Source organism: Bos indicus, chromosome 3 (assembly GCF_029378745.1).
Source record: "Bos indicus isolate NIAB-ARS_2022 breed Sahiwal x Tharparkar chromosome 3, NIAB-ARS_B.indTharparkar_mat_pri_1.0, whole genome shotgun sequence".
NCBI classification, from domain to species: Eukaryota; Metazoa; Chordata; class Mammalia; order Artiodactyla; family Bovidae; genus Bos; species Bos indicus.
The window spans coordinates 112,322,879-112,343,925 of NC_091762.1; the positions used below are offsets into that span (position 1 = coordinate 112,322,879).

Below are 21,047 nucleotides of genomic sequence, written 5' to 3' on the forward strand. Positions count from 1 at the left end.
AAACTGCCTGTCTCCCTTCTTCCCCAGCTCCCTGCGGTGGTCATCTGACTTCGCCCAGCGGCACCATCCTGTCTCCTGGCTGGCCTGGCTTCTACAAGGATGCCCTGAGCTGTGCCTGGGTGATCGAAGCCCAGCCAGGCTACCCCATCAAAATCACCTTCGACAGGTGCCTATAACCACAGCCTGGGCGGTGGGGGTGAGGGGTAATAGCTCTGCTGTGGGTGGCAGGGAAGCTGGGATGGGTGGGGGGCCAGCACCAAGGCTGCAAGGTCAACAAGGTCAGAGGGCACTGGTGCAGATGCTCTGGGCAGGGACAGGCTGCACTGGCTTTGCTCTTGGCCTTGGTTCAGAAGTGGGGTTTGTGCCATTTAGGGGGCTGTTAGCATCCGAGGAGCGTCACCCTGACATTTTCGGTGTGGGAAGGTGGTCTTCCTCACCTCTGACCCAAATCCTGCTCATGTGGCCCACTTCTACTCCCAGCCTGGTTGTGCCCCTCTGGTGGGGAAAGCAGCCACCCAAGTATGAATGTAAACTTCATCTAGACAAAGCTTCCTTGGCCCAGAAGAGCAGTTGCAAACTTTACTGTGAAGGGCCACATAAGAAATATTTTAGGTTTTATGGGACACTTGCAGATATCTGTTGCATAGTCTTTGCTTTAAAAAAAAAAAAAAAAAAAACTTCTTTATAAATGCAAAAACCATTCTTGGCCCTTAGGCCATACAAAAACAGACTCTAGACCAGATTTGGCCCAGGGGCTGTAGTTGGCTGACCCCTGGCCTGGAACATTCTGACTCCCATGAGGCAAGTCACTGTGCCTCTAGCTCTGAAGATGGGTCACTGCCCGGGCCTCAGAGAAGATTGGGAGAGCTGCGTCCAACCACAGGAGAAGAAGGAGGAAGGTTCAACACAGTAGGGAGGGTTCTCCCGCATCTCCAGTGAATGTGTGCAGACTATATTAAGATACCCCAACCTGCCAAAACCCAGTTCTTCTGATGCAAGCAGGGTCTCTTGTAATTTGCAAATTAATGAGCCTTGGGTTTCTGAAGAAGTCTTCGTCTCCATCTTCGGCAGATTTAAAACCGAGGTCAACTACGACACCCTGGAAGTGCGAGATGGAAGGACGTACTCAGCGCCCTTGATTGGGGTTTACCACGGCACCCAGGTCCCCCAGTTCCTCATCAGCACCAGCAACCACCTCTATCTCCTCTTCTCCACGGACAAGAGCCACTCGGACATCGGCTTCCAGCTCCGCTATGAGAGTGAGTCTCAGGGTGGCGGTGATGGGGCCGGCTGGGTGCCGGGGAGGACTCAGGGCTGAGCTCTGGCAGGGGGACCCGCTCAGCCATGTCCCCAGGGCAGTTCTCAGTTAGGCTGGGCTCCGCAGGAGGTCCTCCTTGCTCTCAGCATCTCTCAGAGCTCAACGTCAGAAAGAATGAAAGGTCCCCTTCTGTGTACAGATGATTGGGCGCCAGCCTGCTGGGCACCCCGGGAACAGAGTGCTTGATGGATGGTGATGTTGAAGTGAGATGTCATCTCACACTCCCTCACCCTCTCCCATTGCCTGCATTCATTGCTGGTGCCTCAATTGAAAGAGATTTTTTTTTTTTTTTGGGTCAAGATAAAGCTGATATATCCGCATTAATATCGGACAAAGTCAATTTTATCTTATATTTTTAAACTTTTTTCTTTTGCATGGGGATGTAACCGATTAACAATGTTGCGATAGTCTCGGGTGAACAGCAAAGGGACTCAGTCATGCGTATACACACATCCATTCTGAAAGAGACTGTTGACTGAGTTCTTTGCAGACCACTGCAGAAAGTTATGGCGGAGAGCACTAGGAGCAGAGGGTTGTTTTCTTACCCGTGATCCTATCTGTAATCCAAGCCGTGTTTGTCACTCCGCTGATGTTTACTGAATGGATGATGAACGAACGAATGATTGCAGCCAACCGGTTGTCCCTGACAGATGGGTCTTCAGATACCCTCACCCAGTACCGACAGCCACATTTCAGGAGCAGGCAGATGACAGTCCAGCCTTCTCTCAGCCAGGACTCTCTCTCCCTCCCTTTGTGAGTCAGCTGGGGTCCCCCTGTGGTTGCAGGGAACTGTCTGTTCCAGCCGTGGGCTCTCTTTTCCAGCTATCACATTGCAGTCGGACCACTGTCTGGATCCAGGGATCCCCGTCAACGGGCAACGTCATGGGAATGACTTCTACGTGGGTGCCCTGGTGACCTTCAGCTGCGACTCAGGCTACACACTGAGCGACGGGGAGCCTCTGGAATGTGAGCCCAACTTCCAGTGGAGTCGGGCCCTGCCCAGCTGCGAAGGTGAGCCTCACCAGGAGGGGGCGCTGAAGTAGAGGAGCCTTTTCTGCCGTGAAAACCCAGGCATGGACTCCAAGACCCTCTGTCAGTGAGGAGTGAGAGGTTTGAACAAGAGCGGGGCTAGGATCCAAGGGGGATTCTGGGGGAAGCTCCCGGGGCCACCTCAGTCTTTCAGGGTCCTTTTTCCCTCTTCTCCAGCTCTCTGTGGTGGCTTCATTCAAGGCTCCAGTGGGACCATCTTGTCACCAGGGTTCCCTGACTTCTACCCCAACAACTTGAACTGCACCTGGATTATCGAAACATCACATGGCAAGGGTGAGTGTTTAGGCCCATGGCAGGCATTGGGCTGCGACGTGGTCAGGGCCCTAAGATCCCCATATCCAGATGGCCTCCACGAGGCTCTCCCTCTATAGTGACCTCTGGGCTCGGTCTGGATTTTTCTCACCAACCAGAAAACTCTCAGAACATTCCTATCTCTTAAAATCACAGAACTCATCCTCTAGCAAATATTTTTCAAACCTAAAAATCTCCATTCTGCAAGAGATCTTAGAGAATGCCAGCTCTCAAAACCTACTTAATGAGGGAATCTTCTCTATATTACTCCCTACAAGATGGTATCACACCTCTATGTAAACACCCCGGTGGTAGAGAGATGGCCAGCCCACTCAGCAAAGGGGTTCCTGTTCTCGTTTTCTGATTGACCTGACCCCTCCTGATAACCTGAGACTGAGTTCCTTATACCGAGTGCTGACGGGACGTAGGCTGCTTCTGCTCCCTGCCCCTCACACCCAATCTTCAGATACTGTCTGGAGCCATCTTCCTCTCACAGAACTCACACTGTTCCTCAGATGAGTGTTTTTATGTATGTTTTTCACCAGTCAGGCCTCTTGCTCCACCTTCCCTGACATAAATGACCCTTGGGAGCCCAAGTCCAAAGTAAGATGCTGGCTATAAATAAACATTAATTAATATACTCTTTTATTCAGCAAATATTTTTTGTTTTGGTTTTTTTTGGGGGGGAGGTGGGCTTAAAACAACAGAAATTTATTCTTTGCACAGTTCAGGAGTCCAGAAATCCAAAATCAAGGAGCTTGTTCCTCCCGGAGCCTCTAAGTGAGAAACTGTCCCCTGCTTCTCCTCTAGCATCTGGTGACTGCCAGCAGTCCATGGTGTTCCTTGGCTGGGAGACACATTATTCCAGTCTCTATTCAGCAAATACTGATTGAATGCCCCCTGTGTGGTAGATGCTGGGGCTGGGAATATACACTAATCAGGCAGATATGACTTCTGCCCTCAGAAGCGTCCTCTGAAGTTCACGAGCCGAGGTTCTCTGCAGTTTGGCAGCTACTCTAATGCTAGACCCTACCCTAGAGGTTTAGATTTTCTACTTTGGAGGTGGAAACCAGGCATCTATGTTTTAGGACACTTCACTGCTAACTGTGATACATGCCCTAAAATAAGAACCTCTGATCTAGAAGAATTAAATGTAGAAAAGTCAAGAAAAAATTTAAAAAGAAGAGTAACTGTTCCAGATATTAAAATGTTATTATGGGCTCAAATAATTTTAATGATGCAATATAAATATAGGAACGGACACACAAATCAGTGGGGGAGAATAAAGATCCAGAAATAGATTCCCCTGTGTTTGTGCATGTGTGTGTGAGAGAGAGAGCAAGTGTGTGTGTGTGTGAATGTGTGTGTGTGAGAGAGAGACAGTTTTTAGTGTATGATTAATGTGTCATTTCCAATCCATTAAAGAGAGGATGGATTTTTTAATAAATGGTTTTGAAACAGTGGGCTTAACCATTTGGAAAAAAGAAAAAACCAAATCATACCTCACACATTTAACCACAAATTCTAGTAATAGAAAGATATGAAAGTCTAACCTCAGGTGGGACATACTTGAAGAACAGCAGCAAAAGTAGACTCCATAAAGGCATAGACTGTTATGTTTGATTCAATAACAGTTTAAATGGATTTAGGGTTTTTAAAAAAAGATGTGTATAAATATTTAAAATATTCATATAAAATATTTAAATAGTTAATGAAAAAAAATATTTGTAACCTATGTAATCATCTAAGAACCACTGCTGTTGCTGCTGCCAAGTCGCTTCAGTCATGTCCGACTCTGTGTGACCCCATAGACGGCAGCCCACCAGGCTCCCCCGCCCCTGGGATTCTCCAGGCAAGAACACTGGAGTGGGTTGCCATTTCCTTCTCCAATGCATGAAAGTGAAAAGTGCAAGTGAAGTCTCTCAGTTGTGTCCGACTCTTAGCGACCCCATGGACTGCAGCCTACCAGGCTCCTCCGTCCATGGGATTTTCCAGGCAAGAGTACTGGAGTGGGGTGCCATTGCCTTCTCTGCTAGCCTGATATAAAAAGAGCTCTTAACATTTTTAAGAAAAATACACCTGATCTGCAGGTCTGTGGTGGTGGTTGTTGTTCTTTTGCTCAGTTGTGTCCAACTCTTCGTGACGCCATGGACTGCAGCACGCCAGGCTTCCCTGTCCTTCACCATCTCCCAGAGTTTACTCAAGCTCATGTCCATTGAGTTGGTGATTCCATTCAACCATCTCATCCTCTGTCGTCCCCTTCTCCTCCTGCCCTCAATCTTTCCCAGCATCAGGGTCTTTTCAAATGAGTCAGCTCTTCGCATCAGGTGGCCAAAGTATTAGAGCTTCAGCTTAAGCATCAGTCCTTCCAATGAATATTCAGGGTTGATTTCCTTTAGGATTGATTGGTTTAATCTCCTTGCTGTTCAAGGGACTCTCAAGAGTCTTTTCCAACACCGCAGTTCAAAAGTATCAATTCTTTGGCTCTCAGCCTTCTTTATGGCCCAACTCTCACTTCCATACATGACTACTGGAAAAACCATAAGTTTAACTGTATGGACCGACATTTCTGCTTTTTAATATGCTGTCCAGGTTTGTCATAGCCTTTCTTCCAAGGAGCACACATCTTGTAATTTCATGGCTGCAGTCACCATACACAGCAATTTTGGAGCCCAAGAAAATAAAGTCTGTCACTATTTCCATTGTTTCCCCAAGTGATGGGACTGGATGCCTTCGCTTTTGGAATGTTGAGTTTTAAGCCAGCTTTTTCACTCTCCTCTTTCACCTTCATCAAGAGGCTGTTTAGTCCCTCTTTGCTTTCTTCCATAAGGGTGGTGTCATCTGCCTATCTGAGGTTATTGATATAGCAAAGCTATCAACTAGCACTTCATTACAGAAGAAATACAAATTGAAAGACCTCAACCCCACTAACAATTTTAAAAGTGCATCTTCACCCAATAACCAAATGCCATGTCTCTTTTCAAGTCAGCAGAGAATATCATAACAGTGTGGGGACCATTCGGAGACAGGCGTGCTCTTCTTTGGTGCCAATATTGTGTGAAACCATTCAAACTTCCCAGAGGACGATTAAGCAGTGAATCAAAAGCCTTAAGAACGTATGTGCTCTGGACCCAGAAGTTCTACTTCTTGGAATTTATCTCAAGAAAATAAATAAACTTTATATCAAGATTTAGCTACAAAGATGTCCCCTAAAACACTTTATTCATTAAAAAAAAAAAAGAAAGAAAAACTAGTAACTACTCAGATGTTCATCAGTAAGGAAACATTAAGTCAATGTATGGTATAGCCAAATAATGAAAAATTACCATGCAGCTAAAGGAATGGCGTGAAAAAATATTTTAAAATTAAATATTTATTGACTAAATAAAGAAGTTTGCCAAAATAATATATTTATAAAATATTTATAAATAAAAGGCAGGCAACGCCACAGGGCTTGCTCCACTGTGTCTGTCTAGTACCCACAGTAAGCGCATTTGTTAAAAATTTGTTGAACTGTGCAACTTAGCAGCAGCAGCAATACAGTCCTACAAATTTTTAACAAACGCACTTACTGTGGGTAATGCACTTTCATGCATTGGAGAAGGAAATGGCAACCCACTCCAGTGTTCTTGACTTGAGAATCCCAGGGATGGGGGAGCCTGGTGGGCTGCCGTCTATGGGGTCGCACAGAGTCGGACACGACTGAAGCGCCTTAGCAGCAGCAGCAACACAGTTCAACAAATTTTTAACAAATGCGCTTACTGTGGGTACTAGACAGACACAGTGGAGCAAGCCCTGTGGCATTGCCTGCCTTGTGGTTAAGTGGCAGAGATCCAGCCTGAGAGACCTCTCAATAGATCATGCCCAATGCTGGGACAGAGCAGACAGAGGTAGGAAAGCGTCGGAGGCTTGCCCAGGGGTTAGGCAGGAGTCCTGGAGTTGAAACTTAGGCCTGTCTCCAAGGGTGAACAGGAATTAGCTAGGATCATCAAGAGGTCACTAGCGTATAACCAGGTCACTTCTTCCTTAGAACCATGGAAAGCATCACCAAACCCTTAGCATTGAGCCCCAAATGGTGAAATAGCTAGTGTGGCCCTCATGGCCCTGGTTGTACCTTTCTCAGCCTCCTTGTGAGCCCTCTAAAAAATTAAGATCTAGCTACATGGAATTTCTTTCAGTACCTAGGCTTTCATTGTCCTCTAGAGCAGGGGTCCCCAACCTCCAGGATCTAATGCCTGAGGCTCTGAAGTGAAGCTGATAAAACAATAATAGAAATAAAAGGTACAATAAATGTAATGCACTTGAAACAGCCTGAAACTATCCCCACACTGGTCTGTGGAAAAATTGTCTACCACAAAACCAGTTCCTGGTGCCAAAAAGGTTGGGGGATGCTGTTCTAGAGCTTTGCATATGGGGTACATTTCTTCTGTAACACTTCCTCTCCCCGCACCATCTCCAGCATTCCCCTCATGTGGCCAGCTCTTTCATCCTTCTCAGGAGCCTTCCAGACCCCCTGCCCCCAGTCCTGGGTCTAGGGGGGGCTCCCTCCCATGGGCCACCACGTGATCCTTTACTTTCCAACTTCAGTCTTCACTCCGCCTGTACGGAACTCGCATCTTCACCATCCATCTCCCAGACTGACTCTGAGCTCTTCCAGAGACACGTCTGCCTTGTTTCCTGCAGTTTCCCCAGCTGCTGGATTGATGCTGGCACAGAAGAAACTCAAGAAATAGCTCTATGAATTGAATTAAACTGAACTCAGACCCTTCCCAGAGGGCAGGCACCCCTCAGGCTCTGTCTGCAACAGTGTCTCCAGTTAACAGACCTGTGAGGCTGCTGACTCTTGATTGCTCCCCACCAGTAAAAGTACAACTGGGGAACTCAAAACTCTGTGAAAGTCAGGATTGTTCAACTTGCCACATGCCCAGCCCAAGGGAAGAGCCAGTTCAGGAGTCCAGATAACATGTCCTCGCTAAGACCCCGGGACTAACATCTTTAAACCCACAAGACTATCTGGAAGTCAGATGAACTGAGCACAGAGAATGCCTTCTGTGCTGGGCACTGTGCTATGGGCTTTGCACATGCTGCCCCAAGGGTTCCTCTCTCCAGGGATTGAATGTCACCTAAAGGTACTGAGCGACTGAACTGAAGGTACAGAGCAATATTGGCCCAGATCTTTCTTTTTTAAAATTTTCATTGTTGTTCAGTCACTAAATAATGTCTGACTCTTCATGACTCCTTGGACTATAGCATACCAGGCTTCTCTGTCCTTCACCATCTCCCAGAGTTGCTCAAGCTCATGTCCATTGAGTTGGTGATGCCATCCAACCATCTCATTCTCTGTTGCCCCTTCTCCTCTGCTCTCAGTCTTTCCCAGCAACAGGGTCTTTTCCAGTGAGTCAGCTGTTTGCATCAGGTGGCCAAGGTATTGGAGCTTCAGCTTTAGCATCAGTCCTTCCAGTGAATATTCAGGGTTGATTTCCTTTAGGATCGAGTACTTTGATGTCCTTGCTCTCCAAGGGACTCTCAAGAGTCTTCTCCAGCACCACAGTTTGAAAGCATCAATTCTTTGGTATTCAGCCTTCTTTATGGTCCAACTCTCATATCCATACACGATTACTGGAAAAACCATAGCTTTATCTGTACCCTTCGTCGGCAAAGTGATGTCTCTGCTTTTTTATTATTATTGATAAATTAATTAGGATGACAGATTTTATCAATGAGGTCTAAGGAAAAGTACAGAATATACTAAAAAGTACTGAGACTTCCTATGTATGTATATATACAGATATCTTCAAATTGGATAATTATAATTATCTAACACTTTCAAATTAGACTGCTTTGTAAAAACATCAGATTATATTAATTGGCACACATTTTTGCACCCCAGACCTTTCCCCCAGTAGATGAGCTCTGGGTCCAGGTCCGCCTTCCTCCAGACCGTCTCCTCTCCTAACGCCCTGCTCTTTCTGCCCCAGTGAGAGGTCGCTGTCCTTCACACGATTCTGCACGCTTCACTCCAGTGGAGTCCTTGTTTGCGTGTGCATCTGTCACACCAAATCTGGATTCAGACTCCAACACTGCCTCTCTATTTCTGTGACAATGTCTTCATTTTCACACAATGGCCAAAGGAGCCCCAAGCGGTCAACACAGCTGGGAAAGCCAGGGGTTTCATCTCAGCTGTTTACTCATCCTTAGGATGCCTGCCAAGTGTTTCCTCCTTTGGAGGGGTTGTATTTGCACGCTCGAAAAACAGAAAGCACAGTGCTTAATTCAGCTTTGTTTCCACCCGCTACTGTGTCTGACCCAGCCTCCACGCAGCCCTCTGCTCCACCAAGCCTCTTGCCAAGCTTTGCAGAAGGAGAATGGTCTTCTCATATGCACATGTGTTTACATGTCAGTAGTACAGGATACCTGCAGGCTCACGTGCCCGTGGGACTCCACGCGTGCTTACACCCCTCATGTCACAGACTGTGACCGCTGTGACGCCTTCCCAACCCCAGGGCACAGTCACCCACCCTCCCTCTGTGCCCCCCCTCTGGATCTCACTGCTGGTGTGTCTGTCTCCTCCACCAGGCTGGGAGATCTTTCTCAGTACCTAGCACAGATCTGGCACTTAGCAGGCACTCGAGATCTATCTCTTTAAGATTTATTTATTTATTGGTCGTAATGGGTCTTCGTTGCTGCATGCAGACTTTCTCTAGTTGTGGCAAGCAGGGGCTACTCTTCGTTACGGTCTGTGGGCTTCTCACTGCAGCAGCTTCTCTTGTGGAGCCCGGCTCCAGGTGAACACACTTCAGTAGCTGTAGGACATGGGCTCAGTAGTTGCAGCTCTCGGGCTCTGGAGCATTGGCTCAGTAGCTGTGGTACACGGGCTCAGTTGCTGTGCGGCATGTGGGATCTTCCTGGACCAGGAATCAAATTATCCTCCCTTGCCTTACAAGGCAGATTCTTGACCCCTGAACCACCAGGGAAGCCCAGGATCTATTTCTTTGAGTAAATAGATAAATGGGTGCATATCAGCTGCCTGAACACAGGACATTTACAAACTGCTTCCCTGGTCCCACCATCTCTATGGGGTTCTGTTCCCCCAACCCCCGCCCGTAGAATCCCCAGTATTCTGTATCGCCAGTTTCTATCAACACAGAGGCAAAGTAATGAAAACATCTAAAATGCTTTAGCATGAAGACCTTGCATCTAACCACCATTTATCCAGAACATGTCAGTGATTATCTAGAAAAGTAGTCCTCACACTTGTATGTACCTCCACATCTCTTGGAGGATCTTGTTAGCATGCGAATGCTGATTTAGGATGTCTGAGGTGGAGGCCGAGATTCTGCATTCCCAACAAGCTCCCAGGCGATGCCCAGGATCCCGAGGTCTGTGGACTTTGAACAGCACGTGGGCGCAGCATTCCTTTCCTGCCCGCATTCCTGCCCTGGCACATCCATGGGGTGTATTCCCATAGGCACACTCGCTCGTGGGCGGACATGCATTGTACATCCGTCCACCCAAACCCAGCTGCCATCTGGACAAGTTCAAGCGTTGCTCTAGGTGCTAAGATCTTGCTGCTCTATTACCTTGCTCACCTCCTGGCCCCTCCCACCACCTGCCCCCCCCCACCTTCGACTCTCTTTTCATCGCAGGAGAAGCTGCATCCTGGGGTGGTTTACTGCACAGCCTCTGCCACCAGATTGCCTCAGTTCAGAACCCAGCTTCCCCACTTACAGGCTGGGTGACCTTGGACAAATGATTTCATTGCTCTGTGCCTCGGTTTCCTCGGGTGTAACATGGAGATGAGAAGAATCGTACCCAGGTTGCAGGGTTAGTAGCAGGATGAAATGTTTTTGTGTCTTCCCTTCCCATTGATAGGAGCCAACTACAGGCAACTCAGAACAGTGATGCACACATACCGAGGGCTGAAATTTCCTCTCATTAGTGGGTGCTCTCAGCCCCTCCCCCGCAGTGGATGTCCCCTCCCCTTCTCCCTCTCAGATGGCTGCCTGGCCCCTCTCGACCGCTCCTCTTCCTCCTGTCTTCTGTGTGATGCCAGTTCCCCCCAGGCTTCCAATCTACCCTTCTCTGATGACTGCCCTGCCCACCTCCCTTCCTCTTCATGTTTGGGGGTTCAGGCAGCACCTGTTTGCCAGTGACCCCCAGATCTACAGCTGTAGTCCGACCTTAACCCTGAACTCCAAGTCTGTACGTCCAGTTCCCTCCTGCTAGCTTGTGCTTCCTGAATGCTGACCGTGCAGAGTGTTCAAAGCCAAAGTCATTGCCCTTCCACCACTTGCTCCTCTTCCTATGTGTCCAGCCCCGGATCACGAAAGACATCACTGTCCTTCAGGTCAAGACCCTCCCCTGTCACCCCTTGGCTCCTCCTTTGCCTCTGTTGCCTCTGATCCGTGTCCACCTCCCCTCCCGTGTCCCACGTCCCTTTCCTGCTCTTGTCCCCTTGGCTGATCCCATCCACTCTCCCCCTCAGCGCATGGCTGGTATCCTTCTAACTGTTCTCTCTGCTTCCCCTCACTCCACTTCCTCCTTCTCATAGCCACCAACATCTTGCTAATCTGAAATCTGGTACACTCTGGATAGGATAGGCCCCCAACACCTCTCAAAAAATATCCAGTCTGGCCCCAGAGAGCCTGCGTGTCCAGCTCCTCTTCTGGATATTCCCGGCTGAGTACATCCAACAGCACCGCCTGGCTCACCAAGCCCTGGAATCCACAGCAGCTCTGTCCCCTGCCTGGGGCACCCTCTCCCCTCTTAGCCGGTTATTTCCCCTGCCTCCTTTTAAGACCCCAAACAAATACTCTTTAGTGAGGCCATCCTGCCTTTCCCTCTTTCCCTTCTGTCCCCCAATGCAGTCTGATCTATATTGATGACAGTGTTGGTTACTCTGCACGGTGGCTCTATCCCCTTGCACCCACCTAGCCCTGAATCCTAGCCCATAGGAAACACCCAGCAATATACGAAAACCTGTTGACTGAATGAATGACCTAACCATAAATCTCCCTTTCAAACTGGGACAAGCCTGAAGCAGAGTCTTCCTCCCTGAGTGGGCCTGTGGGCAGGGACGTGTCCGGCTCACCTGGGCCCTTCGCTCAGGTTGGCCTGTGCGTGTTGCTGTTGGACTTCTGCACACCGAGAGATGTTTACAAACGGGGAATGCTCGGCAGACGCCGGCGTGCAGCTGGGCTCCTTCAGCCCTCTCACCGTTGCCCCCTGACCCTCTGGATCCCGGCAGGTGTGTTCTTCACTTTCCACACCTTCCACCTGGAGAGCGGCCACGACTACCTCCTCATCACGGAGAACGGCAGCTTCACCCAGCCCCTGCGCCAGCTGACAGGCTCGCGGCTGCCGGCCCCCATCAGCGCCGGTCTCTATGGCAACTTCACCGCCCAGGTCCGCTTCATTTCCGATTTCTCTATGTCCTACGAAGGCTTCAACATCACGTTCTCAGGTACAGCACTTGAGGGTCCCTCGGGCGAAGAGGGCACTCTGTACCTCCACCCCACCCCCACTATCAGCCAGCAGATGGCGCTGGTCCGCTCCCCAGCCTCTAGGAGGGGAATCTCAGTGCTGTGGCAGAAGGTAGTTGGTTTAGATACAAGGACGAACGTTCCTTATAGTGGGTTGGAAGGAGGTGTTCAGGGTTCTCTCTGAATGTGACCGGCCCAACTGATGGAACTAGAGGACCTCACAGAAGTCCCTTCCAGCCCTAGTAAGTCCAGATCCTTCTTCTGATTCCACTTCCACTACTTCACAACCACAGCAATTTCCAAAAACAAAGAAAAAGAAGGGAGATGGAAATTAACACGTTGGAGTGTTTTAGTCTCATTCGGAGACTGCTTCACCAACGCTAATTTAGTAGTGATGGATAATTTTCACTGTGTTTAGGAATCCTGAAACGAAAGCTTTTCAGTTTGCATTCGGGGAGGAAAGAGGACCCTTTGCTCCTCTGCGGCTCATTTCACTTGCTCCCAGAGCACCCTCCTTCCCATCCAGGAACAGAGGTAGCAGGTAGATTTTCCCGGGATGCACAAGAGATATCTGACCTCTAGGAAATGGGACATGGCCCAGCTCAGCCCCGCAACTCCCTCCAGCAGATGCCTCCTGCCATGTGCTGGCTGATGGGACATATCCAGCCAGCCTGCCTTGTGCCTGCGTGCATGCTAGGTCACTTCAGTCGTGTCCAACTCTTTGCAACCCTAAGGACTGCAGTCTGCAAGGCTCCTCTGTCCATGGGATTCTCCAAGCAAGAATGCTGGAATGGGTTGCCATTTCCTCCTCCAGGGGATCTTCCCCATCCAGGGATAGAACCCACATCTCCTGTGGCCCCTGCATTGGTAGAAGGGTTCGTTACCACTGAGCCACCCCCATCTGCCTTATCCCGTCTGTTTTTCCCAACCACACGGAGCCCTGGGGTACAGTGTCCCAGAAGGGCATTGCCCATGAGGACAAGGAGAGAGGTACTTCTGTGTCATCACTAGAGACATAAAGTCACTAGAGGCCGGTCCCTGTTCCGGCAATGCCACTCCATCACACTTGCCATCTGCCTCAAGTGTCAGTGTTCCTGAGGCACAGCTTTAACCAAATTCAGATCTTAGGTTCTTTTTCCGAATATAAATTGCCCTAGGCTGGGTCTTCTATTCTGACCCCTCTAGAACCAGGCTGAATTGAATTGAATTGGCTCGGTATCCAGGGAGAAAGAGGCAGGAGGGTCTGCAAGCCTGAAGCTGGGCTCATGTGGAGATGAAGGTTAGAAGAGGGACAGGTCTGCCTCATAAATCCCCCTGGGAAGCAAGCCTCCAGAAACACAGTGCCCTCTCCCACTCCTCCTGGCTAGGAAGCGCTCAGACTGCCCGGAGCACAACCTGCCTGTTCTCCCCTGCTTCTGTCCCTCTCAAATTCTCTCTCCTCTCCTTGCCTTTCGTGGATCCCTGCATATCCTGTGCCTCTGTCTGTCCTCCTCTCTCGCCCTCTTCTCCCTGGCGTCTTTGTCTGTATGCCCCTCCTCTGTCTCTGACCCTGGCTCTCTTGCCTCCCTTCCAGAGTATGACCTGGAACCCTGCGAGGAGCCCGAGGTCCCAGCCTACAGCATCCGGAAGGGCTTGCAGTTCGGCGTAGGCGACACCTTGACCTTCTCCTGCTTCCCCGGGTACCGTCTGGAGGGCACGGCCCGCATCACGTGCCTGGGGGGCAGACGGCGCCTGTGGAGTTCGCCTCTGCCAAGGTGTGTTGGTAGGTGGTCACGTGCTTTCATTTTGCTTCACTAAGGGGGTTGGCCGAACTTTAGTCGATTGCTGTGAGGTGGTGGAACACACGTGGGCCAAGAGGCCAATGGGACTGGGTTTGAGAAGAGTCTTAGCACATGGTGACCTGCAGTGGGACCTCGGGGGGGTGGCCTACCCTCCTTCCGCTCCAGCCTCCTTATCTGTACAGGAGGGATGGCAGTCAACTCCTGCCTCATGGGCTGTTTGGTAGCCTCAGCTGACCTTTACAAAGCGGCTCCACAGGAGGCACTCGGATGAAATCAACTTCCGTAGTATTAACTCCCACCCTTAAGGCACATTCCCATGGCTTCTGGATGCCTCTTGCAGAGAAATCTGGGTGGAGCGTGGGTGGACCTGTGGGAAGGAGGTATGACCTTTACCCATGAAGAGTCCTCATATGGTGGAAGAAAGGGCTGATTTTACTAGTTCAGTGAGGGTGCTAACTTTTGAGACTTGCCAGAAAGACTCCATCCATTCAACTGGGGAGGACAGAGGGCAGAGGGAAGCAAGAGTTAAGTTCATTTCTAGAGCACCCATTGCAGATCAGACATGCTTCTAGATGCTGGGAATATAAAACTGAACATCACAGAGGGAGCCTTTCCACCCCTGGTCTCACATTCTGGTGGAGGGAGATGGGCCACAAGCACATGGGTGTGTAGTGTGGCAGGCGGTGTTAAGGCTTAGAGAGAAAGAGTAAGTCAGCTTAGAAGGTATGGGAAGTGTTTATAAAAAGTGATCAGGAAAGGCTTCTCTGATGGGTTAACAGTATATAGTAGAGATCTGAAGGTATCCAAGGAGATCCCAAGGCATTCACGGGAGACGAGGGGGCCAAGTGCCAAGGCCCTGAGCCACGAGGACGCTCACTGCTTCAGGAACAGCTTGGAGGCCAGCCTGGAGTGAGCAATGGGAAAAACAGTAGATGATGAGGTTAAAGAGGTAGCTGATGCAGTTGAGACCAGGAGCCCTGTGACCCAAGGCCCTGCCGGCCTCGTTGCCAAGGAGCTGGAGAAGACTCTTCAGAGCCCCAGGCCCAGAGGGTGCAGAGAAATGGGGTGATACTCCAGGGAGCTGGGACAGTTGCTGGCTGTCCCACGCATATAAAGTTCATGCCCTGCTTGCTCGATACTCACACCGTGGGGTAGATGGACACAGGCTGGCTCAATGGAGTACTTACCATGCTCACTGTTAGCCACTAGGAACTCATGTTCAATATTAAAGAAAACCCCAAAATATCAAACAGATCAAGACAGCACTTCCCTGACTGAAACAGGGGTTGGCGTCTTGAGGGTCCATGAGGTCAGCCTTGCCTGAGACAATGCCACGGAGCCCTGGGGGCTCTGTAGGGGACAGTTATAAACAGGATGGCAAGATGGGCTGGGCTCAGGCCGGCCAATCACATGGGCCCAAGGTCAGTTCTCTGCTCTGCCATTTACCAGCCACTGGATCTTGGGCAGGCCACCCAATCCCATCGGCCCTAGCTTCTCTGTATCTATAAAGCAGAGATAGCAATACCCAGCTCACAGGTTTTACTCCAGATTAGAAGGCATGGTTTACATAAACCAGCAGGGTGCCATATGATTATCCTTTGGCCAGTAACATTTTTATCATTATTTATCGATGACCAACAACCAATAACCTTGCACGATCTCAGAGGGGAAGCATTAAGACAAATAGATGAAGAATCCCATTTTTGATCAATTAAGTGATCTCAAATTTTATTCTCCCCGCCCCCCCGCCCAGAGCAGCAGTCTCCAGCCTTTTCGGCACCAGGGACCGGTTTTGTGGAAGACAGTTTCTCCACAGACCGACATGCAGGGGATGGTTTCGGGATGATTTAAATGCATTACATTTGTTGTTCACTTTGTTATTATTACATCAGCCCCACCTCGGCCCATCAGGCCTTAGACCCTGGAGGCTGGGGACCCCTGCCGTAGAGCACGTGGCCACCCTGACCTGTGCATACAAGCAGGCACACATGTAGCTCCCACTGCGTAGATTCAGTTTCAACCTGGCTGCTAGCAGCTCTTTTCTTCTCTGGAAAAAATGTCTTCAGCTCAGTGGTTCTGAGGGGAGTTTTTCCTGAATGGGATTATCCAGGACCGCAGATGTGCTCACGCCCTAAGCTCTCACCTCATCGATCTCGCTCCATAAATTCATTCTGTAACTTATTATTCCAATTACTGTTTGTTCATGGCACCTCACAATATTTTCATTATTCCATTTGTCTTCTGTTTTGTATGTATTAATACCGCATAGCAATTATAATCACCTCTAATTACCGCCAGCCCCGCAACAGAGCCTCAGGCTTGGAGGTATCATGGGAATGCCCACTTGGGAGATGCTCCTGGTTGCCATATGCACTGAAGGTGTAAATTGGATGACTTACCAGGAACATGCCCTGCTGAGAAGGAGATAAACAGCTCTGGGCTCTAATTTATGATATGGCAGGCAACACAGCAGCCCCTGACCTCAGGGTCCCCTAAACTGGATGTGGAAAGGACAGCCCTGACCCCAGAGGACCCCATTCTGCAGAATGACCCTGTCCTTGGGAGCCCCATGTGATGGAGCAGCCCTAACTCTCCACCTCGGGGGGTGCCCCAGACTGAGGGACATGACACAGCCCCTGCCCTTAATGAGACCTCTTCTGATGGGGTGGCAGAAGTCAAAGATGCCTGAATCAGCCGCAGTACCTGCCAGCACAGATGACTGTGTGTTTCTCTGGAATGTTTATTTGTTTTCATTTATGCTTGTGTTTGACTTTTCAATGCATCTGCTCACCTCCCCTAATGCTTTGGAAGCTCTCCCAGGAGCCAGCACCATGTCCCTCTACCTCCTGGACACTCCCTGGTGCCCTGGAAAAAGGCCTTGGCAGAGGGGTCCATCTGAAGTTGTTGGCCCCCTTTCCCTCCTTATCGAGGAGTTGGGCATGTGGGACAGAGGAGAGAGCCGTGCTGGGGCAGAAATGGCCTCCAGCTCTTGTGCAGCAAGCCAGGGGCAGAAAGGAAGTGTCAAACTACACCAAGGCCTGCGTGTAACGCAAACCAATTCTCGGGAACCAGGCGGTGAGCAAGGGGCATCAGGACAGTGAGGGTGCTGTGAATGTCGGGCAACTGCACCTGCTCCCCAGGAAGCTTCATGGGTGTCCTGACAGCCAGAGCCCGGGCAGCTGGGGCTCCAAATGAAAGCAGATAAGCTATGCAGATTCACTGCGTTAGATGGGAAGAGAAAGGAATGGTACTTGTTGAGGGCCTACTAGGTGCTATGTTGTTATTCAGTTGCTAAGTCATGTCCAACTCTTTGCTACCCCGTGGACTGCAGCACACCAGGCTTCCCTGTCCTTCACTATCTTCTGGAGTTTGCTCAGACTCATGTCCATTGAGTCGGTGATGCTACCTAATCATTTTATCTTCTGTCACCCCCTTCTCCTGCTGCCCTCAATCTTTCCTAGCATCAGGGTCTTCTCCAAAGACTTAATTCTTCGCCTCAAGTAGCCAAAGTATTGGCACTTCAGCTTCAGCATCAGTCCTTCCAATGAATATTCAGGGTTGATTTCCTTTAGGACTCGCTGGTTTGATCTTGCAGTCCAAGGGACTCTCAGACGTCTTCTCCAGCAACCCAATTCGAAAGCATCAATTCTTTGGTGTTCAGGCTTCTTTATGGTCCAGCTCTCACATCCATACATGACTATTGGAAAAACCATAGCTTTGACTATGAGGACCTTTGTTGGCAAAGTAACATCTCTGCTTTTCAATACATGGTCTAGGTTTGTTATAGCTTTCCTTCCAAGGAGTGCTTTCGTCTTCTAATTTCGTGGCTGCAGTTACATTTGCAGCCAGGTGCAAACCACTTCCGATATACTCATCTGCTGCTGCTGCTAAGTCACTTCAGTTGTGTCCCACTCTTTGTGACCCTATGAATCATAGCCCGCCAGGGTCCTCTGTCCATGAGATTCTCCAGGCAAGAATACTGGAGTGGATTGCCATGCCCTCCTTCAGGGGATCTTCCCAACCCAGGGATCGAACCCTCATCTCTTATGTCTTCTGCATTGACAGGCAGGTTCTTTACCACTAGCACCATCTGGGAAGCCCATATAGTCACCCTTTTCGTCATAAAATTTCATAGCTGAATCCTCTCTAGCTTTGTGTGGATGCTGTTATTGTCCAGCTGGAGGCAGATGAAGAGACAGTGGTTCAGAGAGTTGATATAACTGGTCTGTCTGTGTCTAAAGTCTGTGCTCATCCCACTGCACCACATGCCATTCCCTAGACAGAAGGGAATACCGTGTGACCCCAGAGATGATGGAGAGCTGCTTCAGAGGGCTGGCCACGTGATGGGACTGAGGGATAATACATGTCTAAACATGCACATCCTTCAGCACACCCTGCCCAAATACCCACCTTCATCGGAGGGCACCCAAAATATATCCACACTTTAGAAATAATATCCACCTAAACTATCAGCGGCCCCCAGGGTTCCTGTCTACCACCCTGCTTTAGTTTTATGCCCCAGCCCAAGACATGCATTACGCATGTTTGAACACTTTGCAAACAGGCTGAGTTGAAAGTCCTGCAAAGTGAGATTTCTCCTCCAAGACAAATGATGGCTGTCTTATTCATTTTGAGCTGCTGTAAGATAATAGCAGCATGTGGGTGGCCTCAACGATGCACATTTCTTTCTCCCAGATCCGGAAGCTAGCAAGTCCCAGATGAGGGTGCCAGCAGGTTCAGTGTGAGGTGGAGGCCCTCCCCTTGGCTGCCAGACAGCGGCCTTCTTGCTGTGTTGTCCCACAGCCTGGGCTCTGCTCAGTTCCTCTGCTGTTAAGGGTGCTGACCCCACCCTGAGGGCTCTCAGCTCATCGTATCTGGGGATCTGGGCTTCAGCATAGGAATTTGTCAGGGAGACACAAACACACGGTCCACAGTAATGGTTAAGGTAAAGTCTTAGGAAGCTGAAGCTGGTCCTGAAATGAAAAGAACCCAGGGAGTAGGGCTGGATGAAAAAGAAGGGACTGGTGGGTGGAACATGATCCCTATCTTTAAGGGTCTAAGGAGCAGCGCTGGGGACAAGAGAACACACAGAGGTACAGCTAAGCCCACAAGAGGCTCCACTCTGAGTTTTCTTGCATCACATGCTGCCTCCACACTGCTGTGGCCTAGGACACTCCAGGCTTAGACAAGCGGAGTTGAAGGTGTGGTCAGCAGCCCCTTGGTTGACTTCAGGGCCCTTCTAGCCAATAGCCGTGCCTAGAACAGGGACGCTGAGGAGCAGTTTGGAGAAAGCAGACTTGCTACCATCAACTTCAGAGATTCAACCCTTGCTCCAGACTCCCCGTATGTCCAGACAAATAATGGGCCTGCCATCTGGATGTGTATTTATATCCTTCCAGAATCTAATTATTTTTAGAGCTGTCCATCCTCTGAGGTCAGCGTCCTCCATGTTTATTCATTCATTCATTTGGCAAATATTTATTTTACAGACAATCTGGGTCAAGCCTTGTAAATTCATGGATTCATTAAGCATGACCCTGACCTTCAAGTAACTCACAGTTTGGGTAGGGGGTACAGGCAAGTAACAAGCTATTAGGGTGCAATCTGGTAAATGCTCTGCCACAGGGAAGCCTAGGAAGTGGCTTCCTAATTATTGAAGCCCCTAGGGAGCCAACTGCAGAGTCTTTCAGCACGCGGCCTGCCCTGCGACACCTCCCCTTTCATCACTGCTGCCTGTCCTGCCCAGGCACCGAGTGAACGGGTGGGTGCTGAGGGTGCAGAAATATGACCAAGTCCGAAAGCATCCACAGTGAAGTGGAGGAGAGAGAAATGTTAACAAACAAGTCAAGTACTAAAAATAAAGGTATGGGAACAATGGGGAAAGAATGACTAATTCTGGAGGAAGAAACAGATTTTGAGAGGAAAGTGTGAATTCATTAGCTGTTGCACGAAACAGGGTTTCCATGGGTCTGTGCCAAACCTTTCTCCAGAGCCTCGGAGGCCCTAAATTCTAGGATCAAGAGGGTTGAGTTGTCAGCCCCCTCCTCTTCTTGAATTGACAGACAATCTAAAGTGCTAAGTACCAGAGTCTTTATCTTCAAAACAGGGATGATAATCAGGTTGTGATTAATGGCTGAAACGTTTTTGTAAAGCTTGGGAGATGCTAGTGATTATTATTCAAATGTGTCCCCTCTTGGTTGCTATCCTTTGATACGGAAAGGCTGCATCCCTCCTCACTTAGTGGCCCCCAGCTTCTGCTGATGCCCTCCTTGGTCATTTTTGTTGCTATGATACTATATGGGCAGATGGGAGAGAAGCTGCTTCATGACACTTTAAAAGTGGAGGGTGACTGGTGGGTTCGTTTCTGTCCCTGAAGAAGAAAGACAAACTGAAGGAGAGAAGTAAAGGGACGAAGCAGAACTGCAGGTAGTCTGGTGTTAAAAAAAAAAAAAAAACTTTGATCAGCAGTCCTATAGATAGGCAGACAAATGGGCAGGTGAGCAGGCGCGTCGGCAGGTAGAGAGGCGAGCTGCTCGTCGTCTTCTGGGGTTCTCCAGTGCTGTGTGTTGCATCCCGGATGTAGCTGGCTGGCATTAACCTGTTATTATTGTGATTCTGTTTCCAGCTGAGTGTGGGAATTCGGTCACGGGCACTCAGGGCACTCTGCTGTCCCCCAACTTTCCTGTGAACTACAATAACAACCACGAGTGCATCTACTCCATCCAGACCCAGCCAGGGAAGGGAATTCAGCTCAAAGCCAAGGCGTTTGAACTCTCTGAAGGCGATGTCCTCAAGGTAACACTGAGAGATGTCACAGTGTACACTCGTCACAGGCTGCAGAAGTGTGGTCGCCATGCCCATTTATCTCTGGGCGAAGGACTTAGCTTCTCTTCTTCCCCTTTGAGTCCCAAGATATTGTCCTCACTCATCCGGGAGAAGTGAGAACCTAAGAGAGAAGGGTAGATGCATGTATTCTAAAGAACGTGGATTTAGAGTTTGCGTAGGAGCCAACTGCTCTCAAATATGTATGTGATGGATTTGGGGCAGCAGGTCAGTGGATCAGGTTTTCCATTATGAACTCTGACCATCAACCTGGATAAGGAAGAAATCATAAGTACGTGTGGA

The 21,047-nt window shown here is 49.5% G+C and overlaps 1 protein-coding gene across 1 annotated transcript in view; it reads left to right on the forward strand.

The window, feature by feature from the left end:
* CSMD2 (CUB and Sushi multiple domains 2) overlaps positions 1-21,047 on the forward strand; it is a 689,054-nt gene that overhangs the window by 458,415 nt on the left and 209,592 nt on the right. The window contains exons 16-22 of the mRNA XM_070786891.1: positions 28-166; positions 1,072-1,259; positions 2,141-2,329; positions 2,525-2,641; positions 11,907-12,122; positions 13,715-13,903; positions 20,548-20,717. Coding sequence (XP_070642992.1) covers positions 28-166; positions 1,072-1,259; positions 2,141-2,329; positions 2,525-2,641; positions 11,907-12,122; positions 13,715-13,903; positions 20,548-20,717 — 1,208 coding nt within the window. The remainder of the gene's footprint in view (positions 1-27; positions 167-1,071; positions 1,260-2,140; positions 2,330-2,524; positions 2,642-11,906; positions 12,123-13,714; positions 13,904-20,547; positions 20,718-21,047) is intronic.